Below are 17,103 nucleotides of genomic sequence, written 5' to 3'. Positions count from 1 at the left end.
AAGTATCCACAGGACTCTTGGTGGTGGAGGTGGGGTCGCTGCCGAGGATGGCATGAAGCTCCTTGTAGAAGCAGCATGTTTTTGGTGCCTCACCAGAGCGACAGTTGGCCTCCCTTGCTTTCTGGTAGGCCTGTTTCAGCTCCTTGATCTTAGCACGGCACTGCTGCCTGTCCCTTTTGTGCTCCTCCTCACTGATGCCATGAGCAATCTGCTTGTAGGTGTGAAAGTTCCTACAGCCGGATTGGAACTGCAACTGCACAGCCTCCTCTCTCCACAGACCCAGCAGATCCAAGAACTCCAGCGTGCTCCAGGTGGGAGGGCGTTTGCTGCAGAAAGCTCACATAGCAAACAGGAAGTGGAATTTCAAAAATTCCCAGGGCTTTAAAGCGGGAGGGGTGCATGCCTGTGTACCTGGCTGCAGGGAAATAGAGTAGAAACTGCTTACCAGAGTGGTCATGATAGGCATTGTGGGAAACCTCCTGGATGCCACGCAGGGCAACATAAGCAAGAACCGCCTCTACACTGACAGTGCGTCACTCTAACTTTGACGCCAAAAGCTCTCTGCTGCTCATCGCGGTGGTTTTATTATGTTGGTGGTGTAGCACGGGAGTTAAACCAGCAGGAGGAGCATTGTTGTGTGTACATCGCCATGGCTTCATCAGACAAACCTGACTTTTGTCCACAGAACTGTGTAGCAGAGACAAGGCCTTAATGTGAGGAATGAGGCAATGCTTTAGCTGATAGGTGGTGTTTGAAGAGTATGGAATTTTGATTAACCAACTCTGTTACAAATCAAATGGACTCACTGGAGGAAGGCCGGTGAAACAAAGTGGTGACAGAAGCCCATCGAGTTGCGAGAGGGAAATTACATGTGTACATGGAAGGCTGTAAGAAGCCCCGTTAATGGCTTGAGGACTTTCAGCTGCGGTTTAATTTACATCCAGCTGACCAAGCAGTTCCTTTTCCAAGGTCTCTAATGGACATTTCAGGAGAGAGACCTCTGTGCTTGAGCATTATTGTGGGTTTCAGATTTATATGCATTTGAAAATTGTTCTGAAAAAGGCTTGGTTGATATAAAGTGGGTTGAATGCAAAGAACCTATCCTCTAACCATAGGGTAGCTAAATTTTCTATTTTTATCCCACTACACACAGCCTCTTCGACCTGCTCTAATGAGGAGCAGTTCCATGCCTTTAGAGTCTAATTAATTTAGCTGGCTTCAGTCAATGTTGTAGGTAGCGAGATGCAGTGTATTTGCAATTTGTTCTGCAGTAATTTGCCCCTACTTAGCCTATGTTCTTTTGTTTCCCCATGAGAAAAGCGGGTGTCCCTGGATAAAGCTGCCTGCAGGGGAAGAGCTGGGCTGGTATAGTGAGATCAAATAACTTGACCATTTTATTTAGGATTTCATGTTCAAACTACGCTTTTTAGAAAAGATGCGGGTTATGGTGCCATTGCTGGGTATAAAAGGAGAAAGCGAATGGTGAATGCTAAGAAGGCTCAGTCAGGACACGCTCTTGTAGCCATTCTCACTGAAGTCAAGGGGAGTTTATTATCCAAACTTTGCTCCCCACCTTCCTCCATTTTTCTTTAATAGAAACATTACATTTGAACTGACATTTTTGCAGAGTTGACATTTGTACAATTCATTTTCATGAGTCATTTAAAAATACATCAGAAACAGGATTAGATGGCTCAGGAAATTGGGTAATCAGATACAGCACCTTTCACTGCTCAGCCCCCACTTCAGGCGTATCCTGCGTCTGCACAATAACCCTACGTCTTTGCCATCTCGTTGGTTTTCCAGTGGCTTACTGGAAACACAAATACAAGTCCAGTCTATTCTCAAGTAAATAATGAACAAGAAGATCTGCACTAACTCATGTTCTCTTTTGCACCCAGGCAAGAAGCAAGGATTGAAAATCCTCTCACCCCAAGAGTTGACCTCTGCAGGTCAAAGCTAAGACAAAGGTGTAGGGTAGTGCGGAGAAGCTGACTTAGTTTGTGTTTACACTGCACTGGAACTACCAAGAGGACTTTGGTTTCTGGGGCTGTTAAACCAGAACTTTTTAATAAACATTCAATTCATTTTAAAATTGGCAGGTGCAAATCTGCTTGTATTTTTGGTTTACAATCCCAACAAAGAAAAACCCCTCATTTTTTGCCAACTATCTTGATCAAAACCGTTTGAATGTGAATGGGCATTTTAAGAGCCTCTCCAAATTCTCTCTCCGCATTATTCTCACTACTTACGACAGCCAACGTCACGGGCTGCTGCTGTTCACGCAACACTATGACTGCTTAGTGTACGATGCTAGGAGCAGCTTCCAGGATACTTCTGCTTTCCTGTGCTGAAGAACAGGCCTCCAGATTTCAGTTGTATTTTGGTCTGGTTTTAGCAGTCATGAATTAGAGGAAAAGTAGCAAACATAAAGGGAAGGGAGCATGTTTTACTTTTAAAGGAACACAGTCAATCTACAGAGAGCAAAACAGTCTGGATTTTATAAAACAAAACAGCAAAAGGATTGACAGCAATCTAGTGTGAAGGATAAACCAGAAAACAACATGCCAGATCCTCAGCTGATATGAATATGGATAGCTCCCTTTGTACTAGCTGAAATACCAGCCAAGTTTCTGGTCCCTCTGCTGGCAGTCTTCAGGGACAGCCCTGGGAAGTGTTTGCGACCTCTCTGATGAGAGGACCACTGAAGCTGGTGCTCAGACTGAAAAATGTCCAAATGTGAGTGGTATTGCTTTCACGATGGCAGCTGACATACAGTACCTAAACATTAATGATGGGGGAACTGCAAAAGGTTCAGATGGGCTTGAAATAATGTTTCTGGAAACAGGGTTGGACATCTTGCAAGGCAGGTTCTCTCCAAAGACAGCCATGCCAAAAATATGGAGAGAAAAATCCTCTCCGGTGATATGTCACTACTTTGACTTCTAGATGAAACCAGAAAGGGGAGACGTATGTGAACATTTTGTTCTTAACGTTATCAGAACTGTTCTGAACCTCAAAAGATACCAGGTGCAAGTTCTTATTGTTCTCCCATCCTTAATTAATGCTGATGCTTGCTATCTGGAAATGTCTTTTATTGAAAAAGCATAAAAGGCCCCAACCACATGTCAATCCATGCTCAAAACTCCTACTTGATTTCCAAGTGGACTCCCACTCAGGCACTCCCATAGGACTAGCATATTACAAACAAGTGAAATCACTTACAAGTAGATAGTTGGCAGTACCCTTGGAAAATCCCTGTCCCTAAACGTCATGTAGTATTATGAAAACAACAAGGAGTCCGGGGGCACCTTAAAGACTAACAGATTTATTTGGGCATAAGCGTTCATGGGTAAAAAACCCACTTCATCAGATGCATGGAGTGAAAATTACAGATGCAGGCATTATCAAGTGGCTTTTTACCCACGAACGCTTATGCCCAAATAAATCTGTTAGTCTTTAAGTTGCCGCCGGACTCCTTGTTGTTTTTGTGGATACAGACCAACACGGCTACCCCCTGATACTTGACACCATGTAGTATTATGGATTCAGACAGTGACAGATTACGACACAAGAAAGCAACTCTCGCTTACACCCTTTTCGTGAATAAGTGCACACAGCGCAACAAACACGCATACCACTTAGCATACCTTACCTGGAAAGAGGCTTTATTGAACATAGCTGTAAAATTATCTCTTCAGTTGAATTACTGAATTTGCACAAACATTTTTCTACAGAATAAAAAAAAATCAAGCCTTGTAATTGTTTTACTGCATCTTGTTGTGCTTTTTATATTAATATTTGCAAATGTTATATTTTGTCGTTGTTGTTTTTAATATTTGTATCCCAATTACTTGCATATCAGGTTTTTAATCCTAGGGTGTTGAACATATAATAAAATCATCATCATCATCTTGAGACAAAAGTCTTTTTTAAATGAAGTTAAAAGCGGAGATAATTTAAGGGAAAAGGTCTTCAAATTTTCATAACCCACTGTATAAGGGAAATTTACAATGCATTGGAAAACTGGCCGGTTAAAGGTATGGTAGGTACTCAGGTAGCTCAAAATCATTTTTACAGGTTGTTGTTTTTTGTTTTTTTGTTTTGTTTTTTTTGTAAAAGTGTCTTTTTTTAATTATGCTAAAATAATGTTTCACAATCTGCACAGAGTCTGACTAACGGGCAGAGGCATTATACCATCCATGTTTTGAATAAAGCCAGATTTGCAGGCCCCCCTGTGCGTTGGCGGCCCCCTTTTTGTGTTATTTTGTATGCACTGCAATCGCACACACACACCTTCTCGTCTCTCTAAAGCTCGGGCCAATTTCTTTTCAAATGGAGGTTAGAGTAAGACAATCCCTTTTGTGTTTTACCACCTGCTGCTAAGTACATCTTAACAACCTGTTTCTCTGGTTGACCCACTTGAGCATCTGGAGAAAGAAGTACTGTTCCCGTCTCCAGGACCAAAGGAAGCTATTTTCTAATGGATAATAAGCTGAAAGGCCATGGCCGCCTGGAGTATCTCGTCTGAAAGGGTCTTACGCAGCAACTTCGGTCCATCCTTCTCCAGAAGCGGCTTTGTCTCCTTGCCTGCTGTTTGCACACTTCGGCTCTGTGGTTTGTTTAGAAAACAGTTTGCACAAACCACATTTTAGCAGCGCAAGCTTCTGTGTTGATTTTGTTTGTTTTTAATCAGGCTTGTTTCATTGAAGGCACTTGGTTTCCATGGCAATTTATAAAAGACGGTGGTTTGGTTTCTTCACTTCATTAGAACGGATGACTTAGCTGGGGAGGAAGGGTGTTGAAGTGGCTGCAAGCAAACTCGTTTAAGCCCGTGTCATATGTAATCCCAGGTTACACACCCTGGATAATAATGCATGCAAAAGGAGACAGCATACAGTTATCTAGCATAGCCATGAAAAAATGAAACATAAATGTCTTAAACATCTTTGATCGAGGGTTATTCTCTAGGGGAGGTGACACCCAAAGGTGAAAGGGCCTACATTTATTGAATTCTATACTAAAAACCTTCTTGAAGGGAAAATAAACGCCAGCTCTTCATATACCCTGTTTACAGTGAGGTGTTGTTTCTCTCTCTCGCTCGCTCTCTTTTTTTGGCAGGCCATTAGGTTTCCATGGTAACAAGCAAACTATTCATTTGAAACAAAACCAGCCATGACTTTGTGCTTTGACAAGGATTTCTATAGGTCTTTTTTTCAGAGTTCAACCAGATGACGCCGTATTTCTTATAGACCACAAAAGCACCTGAAGGTCTCTTTTATGCCAGATCGCTTTTCACATGTGGTTCAGAGTCAGTTACGCTCCCATGATGCCTTTTATCCCCAGTGCTTTTTTTTTTTTTAATTTTTATTTATTTATTTATTTTAATGTTTTGAATCAGTCAGTGGAGGAATCTTTGGTAGTTTGTTTTTAAATGTCCATTTTACAAAGACTCTTTCTTCATGCCAATGCCTGGTGAATCTTTCATAGCCTCTGCCAGGATAAGGTCACCTTTGATGACTTAAGACAGACATGAGGAGGATCACTGGAAAAAGCCATATATGTGCTAATGTCCCAACAGCACCTGCTCGTAAATCTACAAAGAGTGGGGGAGAAAAAGAGTGGAATTAACAATCAGAGAATCAAGAGTTTACCACATAAGGGTAAATGGCACACTGACACTGCACAGATTGAAAGATCCCGTACGGAAATGCAGAGGCTGGGGAACAGGATAACTCGGGGGTGCCGGCACCACCCCTCTGCCCCCCCCCACACTTTTAAAAGTGCAAGGGCCATGCCCGCCTGCTTTTTAACATGGGCATAGTTTGGGGGGCAGGGGACCGCGTTGCCTCGGGCAGATGCAGAGTGGTGCTGGGAGGGACTGCGCTTCACAATGTGGGAGGAAAGCAGCTCCCCCGCTGCAAAATCTAGCCCCTCCTGGTGGTGCCAGCCTCTTCCTGGTGCTTTCCAAAAGACCCGGTCCCTCTCAGGAGCCCCGCCCCTGCTCCGCCTCTTCCCCCCAAGGCCACGCCCCCTGGCCAGGCTGGAAGTCGGAACTGGGCTGTGGTAAGAGCCACCAGGGAAGCCTGGGCTACTGTGGGGAGCCCTTAACCCTTCACCTGCCCTGGGTGGTGTGCCCCAGGGGGGCAGGGTCATGGGCTGGAGTCTGCTCTTGGGAACCCTGGCCTGCTGCCCAGGGCAGGTGGAGGGTCCAGAACTCCCCACAGTGCCCCGTGACTCTTACCATGGCCCAGCTCCGACTTCCAGCCTGGCCAGGGGGCGGGGCCTCGGGAAGAAGAGGAGGAGCAGGGGGCAGGGCCACGGAGAGGGACAGAGCCTCGTGGGCTCCCCACTTCCACCAAAGTTCCAGCGCTGTTGGGATAACTGGATGATATTTATTGATAAATAAGGGGACCAAGGTCAATCCTGGGCACTGAATAAGGCACAGGTCCTGTGAGAAAAATAGTAAGTGATCATATAATTAAAGACTGTATCATAAAAACCTATGCACAAAGTGTGTGGCTGGGGGGTGTGTGTGTGAATTAAGGTTTCACAGGCAGCCTACATTTGGGAATTTCCTAAATTTTGAATGTTGGGCTTTGAAACCTTAAAATTCTTTTAGCATAGTTGTGAGCCTGTAATATCTATCTCTAGAATCATAGAACATCAGGATTGGCAGGGACCTCAGGAGATCATCTAGTCTAATCCCCTGCTCAAAGCAGGACCAATTCCCAATTTTTGCCCCCGATCCCTAAATGGCCCCCTCAAGGATTGAACTCACAATCCTGGGTTTAGCAGGCCAATGCTATCTATCTATCTATCTATCTATTTATCTATCTGTCTCCTTCCCTCCCTTTATTCAGTCAGATTTATAAGTAGGGAAATGGAGATTTTTATGTATAATAATAATAAAACAAATAAATATATACGCACACACTCAAATGCACACACACACACACACACACATATATGATGTTTATTCATTGTAAAAGAAAAGGAGATCTATACACTTTTAAAATTAAGTATGTTATTAATATCCAAATGTCTGTTGTCTAGGGGACAGATTCTGATATCCTGACTTCAGTACAGTCGTACCTTACTCCACAAACAATTCCACTGACTTCAAATGGAGACCTATAGAGTAAGGCATGGAACGATGGGATGGTGGCTATCAGAATCTGGCTCTATATGAGGAGAACTAGTATTCCTTTAATATAGACCAGTGCCATTATATACATGCTCTCTAGCTATACACCAGAGTGCAATTTCATGGTCCTGGCCTGCCTGCCTCCCATTTGGTTTTCCTTCTCTTTGCTGCCATTACATTTTAAAAAAAATGTCATGCATTTTCATATTTGAACAGAGATATTTTGGCTCCAGATTTTGGTTCCAAGGAAATATTTAAAAATCTCCATCTTTACTGGGAAATATTTTGTTTTGTTTTCTGCACCACAGGGTCTGGTTTAGAACACGGCTCGCATTTACAGCGATGGGGAGAGGCATAAGTATCTAGACAGCTCATCACACTGTCTGGAAGACCCACTTACTGTTGGCTGGCTGGTCTGCTTTCATACACTCTCCTTCCACAATTGATACATCATCAATAGCAATATCACCTTCTATGCCAGGACCTCGGATCCCTTCAAAAATGAGCTGCAAAAAATAAATACAATACGATTAGCAATACAGGGAATTCATGACAAATAGAAAATATTCAGCTCTAGTCACAGACACAAATTAATGTGGTTAAATTAAAGAGCTGTAGTTCATGACTCTCGATGTGCCTTCAATAATGTACATACACCTGTTGAGCTTGCAGGCCACCATCCCAGTAAAGGAGAAATCATTAGTGCAGAGTCTAGGCATATGTTAACTGTAACTTGCTTTGTTTACACGTATACACCAGGCCTGGCACAGCATGCAGGGCTATTCTGTCTCTTAGGAGCCTCAGCCCAACACCAGCGGCTAGTTCCAGGGAGCAACTCTATCCCCCCGCAAAACAAAACACCTCAGCAACAACCAATGACAGCACAGCATGTCATCCCAAGACTGGACATTTGCTCGTCTGCTGCATAGCACCCACGTCCCTCAATGGGTGGCACTATAGAAATAAAGGCATGATGGTCGTCTGGCACCATACAGTATAGGTATGATGGTAGACTGGCACCATACAGTGAAGGTATGATGGTCGTCTGGCACCATACAGTATAGGCGTGATGGTCGTCTGGCACCATACAGTGAAGGCGTGATGGTCGTCTGGCACCATACAGTGAAGGCATGATGGTCGTCTGGCACCATACAATATAGGCGTGATGGTCGTCTGGCACCATACAGTGAAGGCGTGATGGTCGTCTGGCACCATACAGTGAAGGCGTGATGGTCGTCTGGCACCATACAATATAGGCGTGATGGTCGTCTGGCACCATACAGTGAAGGCATGATGGTAGTCTGGCACCATATAGTAAAAGTGTGATGGAAGTCTGGCACCATACAGTGAAGGCATGATGGTCGTCTGGCACCATATAGTAAAAGTGTGATGGAAGTCTGGCACCATACAGTGAAGGCGTGATGGTCGTCTGGCACCATACAGTGAAGGCGTGATGGTCGTCTGGCACCATACAGTGAAGGCGTGATGGTCGTCTGGCACCATACAGTGAAGGCGTGATGGTCGTCTGGCACCATACAGTGAAGGTGTGATGGTCGTCTGGCACCATACAGTATAGGCGTGATGGTCGTCTGGCACCACACAGTAAAGGCGTGATGGTCGTCTGGCACCATGCAGTGAAGGCATCTCAGATAATATGCCATGAAAAAAGGGAGGCGTCAGCTAGCTATACGACTGGCTTAAACATGAGTTTGGCCTCTGCTGGAGGTCTCTTGGCATTACAACTTATTATTGCACGTGACTTTGTTTCGGGGAAGACATGAGGGTGCGTCAATTAGACAGAGTTCAAAGAAACTCCTGGGTGAGATGAGATCAGTGGTTCTCCACTTTTCCCAAACCCGTGCCACCGATCACATTTCCATACTGCGACACTCATCTAATCTAGCTGTGATCACGCCGGGATCCCCTTGCTACTCAGCAATATGGAAAGGACAGGGTGGTCTTAACCCCCTCGCACCTGTTTGCAACCTGCCCCTGGTAGTCATTACCCGCAGTCTGAGAGAAACTTTGGAACAGGCTGGTGTTGTATTTAGACTTTCCTTTTGAGAGGTTCCAGAGAGTCACATGGACACTGATTCACCCACTCTCTCTTTCATTTGGGGTTCTGCCAGAGTCTGTTTGGATGATGACTAGCCCCCTAAGACAAGTCTGAGAAAATATTCATTGCAAGTCACTGGAGGACATGACTGAGATTAGGTCAGCACCACTGCTTATTGCGGCATATGTCCATCATGTTTTTTCCCAGGTTCATACACTAGAGCAGCCTGGTCTCTCAGGAAGCACTGGGTGTCAACAGCACTTCCCATTATTGCTTTGGTGAAGGAAATGAGCAGATCCTAGCTCAACGATGGATAGTGAGAGGCTATTCCCATCCTTGCGATGGTTAGCAGTTCTCCAGTGTAGATGTTTCCCCTTGTTTTCAGGGCACCTTGAGAAAAAAAATCAGACTTGGTCCAGTGTGTTCTCAGAATATGAGAATGGTAATTGCCAACCAAGGACAGTATGTGGTTGACGAAAAAGAGAGCAACGTTGTGAGACAGTTAGAGGCAGAAATCTGTATTACTTTAGCTGGAGAGGAAAGTTATCCCAGTTTGGAGACGTCTGGCCTGTAGCAAGGTAGTTACTAATATTTGCCATAATGCCAGTTATTAATGATGGATTACTACAGTACTGCAGAAACATGAGAAAATGTATCCAATAGCAAACTTCAAAGTCTTTCTGTAAAGGTGAAGGGAATTATGCAACCCCTATTTTGCAAGCAATCAAATTCACACAGCTATCCTTTTGAAATGCTTTCAGTTAACAGAGATGACAAGTTTTAAACTTTCATCTACTACAATATATGTATGAAATTCAAAGCACATCATATGGAAACACTGTGGCACTGATACAGAAATTAACAATTGGAAGACATTTAATTCTATTTGGAGTAATACATTACATTTAGTAATAATCTAGTTACAGTACCGATTATAGAGAACACTTAGCCGGATTCTGCTGCCACTGATTTCAGCAGCAGTTTTACCAGTGATTTAATAGGGCACAGGACTGAGCCTATCAAAGTTCTTTTGACAGGTTCCATCTTTTCTTTGCTCAGTCGGTGTTGTCCAGTTAGAAAGAGTAGCTCTCATTACAAATGTCCAGCAAGTCCTCAATACGCAGTGAAGCAGTGCACTGCATCTCGCAAGAGGTGCTCAGCACCCCGCATGGATGGACATAACCATATAAATTACATTCAAGCACTACGATGTGCGAGAATACCAGATCGCAAGACACTATGCTGTGTAGAGGCAGATTTTACTTTCTTTATTCCACTTGATCGCATTACTCATGCCGTCAGCAGTAGACACATGTCCTACGTTTATTAAGCCAAATTCACCCTCTAGGCCAGTGCTACTCAAAGTGGTGGCCCGCGGACCGGTGCCGGTTCACGAGCCATCGGCTGCCGGTCTGCACGCACATTGGAAAAAAAAAATTGCCAGTCCCCCACATCAGAGAGCTTGAGAAGCACTGCTCTAGGCTGTTGACACTACGGCGGTAGAGTGGCCGGGCTCGGGGATGTATTTAAAAGCTGACTGGCATGCCTTAAGTCACACTGCAAGTTCTGTGCTCGCAATGCTAAATAAACTGGAAAGCAGCACATTTGTAGTGCATGACTCCATCCTTATTTTACTGAAGTGTGATATTGTAGGTTAATTACTGTAACAAGGCAGGCATTAGTGTAACCAGGAACAGTAATTGGGAGAACAGCAAGGTTTTCCATTTTTAGCCCACTGTCTGAAAACAGTGTTTCCAGTAATTACCCTCTCATCACATTTCCCCCACTCTAACACTTATAATGGAAAATATTCAGCCTGAAAGGAAAATATCTTTCTCCTCTTTTCTCAAAGTGCTGCTCACCTCCCTCTCTTGGCAGGCTGTACAGAACCTATCAACCGGGTTTAAAATCAAATCTCTCCTGGTTAGGACAAGCACTGCTTCAAGACACCAAGAACTCTATAAACAAACATACAAGCGGTTGCATTTAATTAAAATCTGCTTTTGGCAAGAAGCTGCACAGGTTTCAAAGATGGTTCCCTGTTAGCCAGGTTGGCCACTGGCTCCAAACAAATCACAGCAGAAGAGTACTGGCAATGCATGAAGCGCAGTCTAGTGTGCAGCTCATAGTTACTTGCAGGATGTGCCAGATGATCACAATCCCCTACCAGTCTCTAGCAAAAGCTATTATCTGTGCCCATGTAATTTTACACAGCTGTTGTTAGAAATGCTGCATTTAAGCAGAAGAATAGCAGGGCTTACAAATATACTGAAGGCCACTTTACTCTCTTGACAAGTAAAATGGAAACTATGCCTTATATCTTCCCATCGATCCAGGGAGCCTCAAAGGGGATTTTGCTTTTAGTTGCTTTTTCCAATAGATGTCAGGATGGGCGTACTTCCCTGGAGAGACTCCTGAATAGAAGTAGAAACCAGCCCACTCAAAATCCCACGTCCGAACGCCCCCAAACTTGGCAAAGATTTCAACCTGGATCTAAATGTTCATGCTCCGAGCATCCTTAATTGGAAGGAATGATGCAGTGGGGCTCATCTTTTATCCTGAGGGCTAGTCTACACTGGCAACGTTAAAGTGTGGTCACAGCAGAGTGCTGGGGGAGAGCTCTCCCAGCGCTCTAAAAAATCACCTCCACGGAGGGGCACAGCTCCCAGCGCTGGGGCACTGCCTACAAGGGTGTGTTACAGCCCTGAAACTTGCCACGCTCAGGGGGGTGCTTTTTCACACCCTTGAGCAAGAAAGGTGCAGTGCTGTAAAGTGCCAGTGTAGACAAGCCCTAAGTCTTCTTGGCCTTCTTTTATTCCCAGGACCCAAGTAACCATTGTAGCCAGCTTTGGAGTTTCTTGCCAACATTTCATTTGGTCTAAGATGATGATGTTCTCAGCCTGTTTCTAGTAGCCGAAAGTCAAAACAATGAAAAAAGCTACCATTACTGGCATCCTTGTCAGGGGGCTAAGTACAGAGGACATGGACTGATGGGAATGAAAACTAAGCCACATCCATAACCCTAGAGATGACATGCAGCTTAAGTGCTTGCCTTGGGCAACCCCTGTGCTGTATCTGTTCTGTGGAGAAACAAAGCATTTAATTCCCCGGGGCAGTCTGTCCATCTTTCACAGTCTGTCAGTCTGTTCCAGACACTAAAATTCACTTTATTTGTGTGTGCGTGCATGCTATTTGTTTATTTATTGACAGATCCATCCTTTAATGTAAAATATCCATTTGTTTCTGAAGAATTAAATGAATCGTGCTCATTATTCTGGACTAAATCACAACAGAGGTTTATAAGCCTAATTAGATGTTGGAAGGATGAAATCTTGCCTGGCTTTGGATAACTTCCAAAGCAGTAAATTAGGGAGATAAGGTGAGTGAGGTAATATCTTTTATTGGACTAACTCCTGTTGGTGAGAACATAAGAACGGCCAAAATGGGTCAGACCAAAGGTTCATGTAGCCCAGTCTTCTGTCTTCTGACAGTGGCGAATGCCAGGTGCCCCAGAGGGAATGAAGAGAACAGGGAATCATCAAGTGATCCATCCCCTGTCGCCCATTCCCAGCTTCTGGCAAACAGAGGTTAGGGACACCATCCCTGCCCATCCTGGCTAATAGCCTTTCATGAATTTATTTAGTTCTTTTTTGAACCCTGTTATAGTCTTGGCCTTTACAACATCCTCTCGCAAGGACTTCCACAGGTTGACTGTGCGTTGTGTGAAAGACAAGAGAGACTAGCTTTGGAACTATATAGAGCGCTTCAAGTCACCTAAAGAAGAGCTCTGTGTAAGCTCAAAAGCTTGACTCCCTCACCAACTGAAGTTGGCCCAATGGAAGATATCACCTCACCCACCTTGTCTCTCTAATGTCCTAGGACCAACACGGCTACAACAACATTGCACAAAGCTAGTTGGCACAGGCTGCCCAGGTACAAAACAAAGTCACATTAAAACAGATGCAACCACTAACTGAGCATTTCAACTTCGTAGATTGCAGTTTGGGAGGTGAGGGGGGTCAAAAACTGAAAATGTTCACTGTTTAGGTTTTCCAACGAAACATTTCAAGAAAAGCAAGCACGCTCTGTGAAAATTAAATTTAGTGGAAAATGTTTCCCTCGAAAAAAGTTGAGATGGAAAAGTTTTGACCAGACATAAATATGACATTTCTTTTACTTGCCTTCCTGGGCCTAGGTTTTTTCATATAACAAATAAAAAAAACCCTGTAAAAAACAAATCAACCAACAAAACGAGCTAACTCAAGAACAAACAAAAAACTCTACACAGAGTTGTAATCTAAAAAGAGAGAAGAGTCAGAGACCCAGTGAAACCCGCTAGGAATGTGGCTAGTGCTATTGATATTACGTGAAAGGCATTCGCATATGGTGGTGGTGGCAATATAAAACTCTACGACAGACATGAAGACAGTAACTGCTGGTTTTTGCGATATGAATCCCTATGGGTGCTCCACTTCAGGTGCGCATGTGCCTCCCGAGCCCTTGATTAGAGAGTTTCCATTAGCAGTTTGGCCTGTGTATATTCCCTCTACCACCTCATGCCAGACACCAAGGCTGTATAGGCATGTTGGGCAAAGCACCTTCAGTTCCTTCTCCTTCACATCCCGTAGAGAACAGTCGGAAGCAGAGGGGAAGGAGGGCGGGCAGTGGAGCACCACAGGAGGACACCTCTTGAAGAACCCCAGGTACTGCACAAGGTGAGTAACTTCCTTTTCTTCTTTTTTGAGTAGTCCCCGCGCCGTGGGTGCTGCACTTCAGGTGACTTCGGAATTGAGACTAGAACCGAAGATAGTACTTAAGTACCAAATGGTGCATCGGACTGGCATGGAGTAAAGTGTAAATATTTTGAAAGTGTATGAGGCCCAAGTCGCAGCTGTGCATATATCAGATACTGACACGTTCTTAAGTAATGATGTGTTGCTTGTGATGTGATCAAATGTGCTATCACCTGCTGTGGAGGAAGAGCATCATAACAAATGACAGTACCTCCAGATAGCCATCTTGATGGTCTCTAAGCAGAGATCATGGACCCCTTGGATCTATCCACGAAGGAGATGAACAGCCTGGGTGACTTTTCAAAATGCTTGGTCCTATCAATGCGGAAAGCCAAAGCCCTTTTAACATCCAATATATGAAAACAGGACTCCTGCAGAGAACTATGTGGCTTCGGAAGAAACACTGGTAGATGAATGGAATGGTTAAGATGGAACTCCGATAGAACTTTAGGTAAGAATTTAGGGTTTTGATGTAAAGACCTTTTGTCCTTCAAGAAAACTGTAAAGGGGGGATCTGCCATCAAGGCTCCAATCTCCCCAAACCTACAGGCCAATGTGATGGCTACTAAAAAGGACATCTTCATAGATAAACTGAGCAGAGAACAGGTTGCCATTGGTTCGAATGGAGATCTCATCAGGTATCTGAGTAGCAGGTTGAGGTCTAAGGTTGGAGTAGGATCTCTAATCTGGGGGTAGAGATTCCTGAAATCTTTAATAAGCATAGATGATACTGGGTGAGCAAATATGGAGACAGTCCCCACAGTCTTTGCTCTGTCCACATTTTCTAGTTTACCACCTCCTCTATGTCATCCTTCTCTCATTGTTTTCTTCCCAGCGTCTTCCATGCTGCCTTTTATATGCTTGGAACAGCCTCTAGGAGCACGGGCATCAAATAACTTTCCTTCTATCATTGCCCTTTACTTTGGAAATGAAAAATTCAGGGTCAAGATCAGTAGTAATTGCCAATCCATGTTTTCAGGTTAGCAGACTTGGAGGTGCATACGTTTTGGAGTCCAGAACAATAGTGCCTAATCATCCTTGGTGAGTAGGCTAGCTTTAAAGATATAAGGTTCATTTGTGCAACTTTTATGCTGGAGAGGAGTTTCTCACTCAAGCAATTATACTGAGTTCACTGGGCCCATTCATGTCACCAACTGCTCATCCTCATGAGTATGGATAGCAGAGTTGGGCCCATAAAACCACACATTTTTTGCAGAAGTCTGTACATATCTCATGATCAAATCAAGCACAAAGTTTGTGAAAACCTGCAGCAAGCTGTGTAAGTCTAATGAATGCTGTGTGTATCTTTGCAAAGTCAGGAATTTTCTACAGGGAATACTGTTCCTTTGTCACCTAATTGTTACCAAAGATTCAGAGATAATTTATTTTTTTGTGGCGAGAGCATAAATTTCTAGGGATCTGATTGTGTATTGCTCCTTGGTCCCCAGACAAATTACACATGAAGCAAACTTTCTATTCAAGTTGCTCAGCTGAAAAAAAACATGTTTTACATAAACTGATAGCACCATTCCCAGCTGAAAACAGGTTACTATTCCAGCTAGTGGTTGGCATTCTGACATTAAATATGCATTGTTAATCTCTGTGATCTGCACCTATTTACAAGAGGGAAAGCAATTATCTGTCCAGAAAGCAGCTTTCAGAGCTGAAATGAAGCTGTGAAATGCTGTGTCAAAAAAGAAGAAATGTAAACAAGCCACTTGCTTGATTTCCCCCATCAGTGTCAAAGAGAATGCTCTATTTCCAGTGTATGCACCAGATAGCTTTACTCTCCTCTGCCTTACCTGAAATGAAGTGGTGGGGTGTATATTAACCCGCGCCTGGTTCCAGTGTTGTCCCTTATTCCCACTTGAAGACCATACTGGATTTTCTATCGTGGTCTGTCCCTTTAACCGCAGGTAAACATTCAAGCTTCCTATGAAAAAACCCAGTAACAACGTTAGTCAGTTTGGTTCTTTTGCATATATAGTTTCTTTGTTAATAGTGTTCAGCTGTGTGCAGATTCCAGTGCAGACACTCTTTGCTACAGGTAACAGTCTGCCTTGATGCTTTGACCCCTCCCTTAGGCATTTGCCCCTTTCCCATTGTGACACACTGTACCTCCAAGTAGCACCCTGGAAGCCCCATATTCACCACTGTCATATGATTATAGGCTTTATACAACGCATGGCTTGTGAGGTATCATTTTAAAAGTCTTGATCTGTTGAACCTTAATATCCTGTTGGATGCTCTGTGTTGTCACTGTACGTGAAGTTATGAAGTTTTGCTATATGTCTTACTGAAGTACCTTGTGAGGTTGGGAGACACCACAGCCAGCTTTTCAGTCAGGACAAAGGAGCCGCTATTACTGGCCAGATGGACATTAATGGCCCATCAAGAAGAATCCACTCTCTGAGAGATTGCTTGGAGAGGGCAGGTACCTATGCAGATGGGGACAGTCTGACTAATGGGGACTGTAATCAGGGGAAGGATCTGTCCAGCAGATGGACGAAAGTATAAAAGAGGGACTGTGAAATCATCACTTGGCCTTTCCTCCTCCGGCTCCATCTCAACTCCTGGAAGATCCTCTGGAAGACGACTTTGAACTAGGAAGACTGGTCCTAGTCTGTGTATTGAAGAACTGTGGGCTGCCTGTAACGTCTATTAGGATGAGAGACTGCTTGATTCCAATCTTGCTTAGTCTAAGTTAGAATTTAGGCTGCATTTCTCTTTTTATTTCTTAGATAACCAACTTTGATCTCTATGTCTGCTACTTACAATCACTTCAAATCTCTCTTTCTGTAGTTAATAAATCTGTTTTATATTTTATCTAAAACAGTGCGTGTTTGGTTGCAGTGCGTGGGGAAGCTCAGCTCAGATGACAAAGGCTAGTGCATGTCCACTTTCCTTTGAAGTGGCAAACTTATTAATGAGCTTGCACTGTCCAAGGGAGACTTGAGCAGTGTAAGATGGTATATTTCTGCGGTGCAAGGCTGGGATGATTGGCTGCTGCCTCTCTCTGTAGAATTCATGAGTGGCTCAAGGAGCATTCCTGGAGTTTCGCTGGGTGTGGGGCTCCACATGGCTGATGGCTGAATGATCACAGCGTC

General features: G+C 44.0%; 1 protein-coding gene across 3 annotated transcripts in view; it reads right to left on the bottom strand.

The window, feature by feature from the left end:
• Nucleotides 1-1,528: 1,528 nt before the first annotated feature.
• The window catches only part of MDGA2 (MAM domain containing glycosylphosphatidylinositol anchor 2), a 647,298-nt gene continuing 631,723 nt past the window's right edge, over nucleotides 1,529-17,103 (bottom strand). For all 3 annotated transcript variants that reach the window (XM_037901392.2, XM_037901393.2, XM_043548875.1), the window contains 3 exons: nucleotides 15,799-15,929; nucleotides 7,548-7,653; nucleotides 1,529-5,596 (listed from right to left, as the gene is read on the bottom strand). In XM_037901392.2, coding sequence (XP_037757320.1) covers nucleotides 5,508-5,596; nucleotides 7,548-7,653; nucleotides 15,799-15,929 — 326 coding nt within the window. In that variant the 3' untranslated portion in view covers nucleotides 1,529-5,507. The remainder of the gene's footprint in view (nucleotides 5,597-7,547; nucleotides 7,654-15,798; nucleotides 15,930-17,103) is intronic.

The sequence above is a fragment of the Chelonia mydas genome, chromosome 6 (genome assembly GCF_015237465.2).
Source record: "Chelonia mydas isolate rCheMyd1 chromosome 6, rCheMyd1.pri.v2, whole genome shotgun sequence".
In the NCBI taxonomy this organism is placed as follows: Eukaryota; Metazoa; Chordata; order Testudines; family Cheloniidae; genus Chelonia; species Chelonia mydas.
This window is presented reverse-complemented; position numbering and strand designations above follow the sequence as displayed.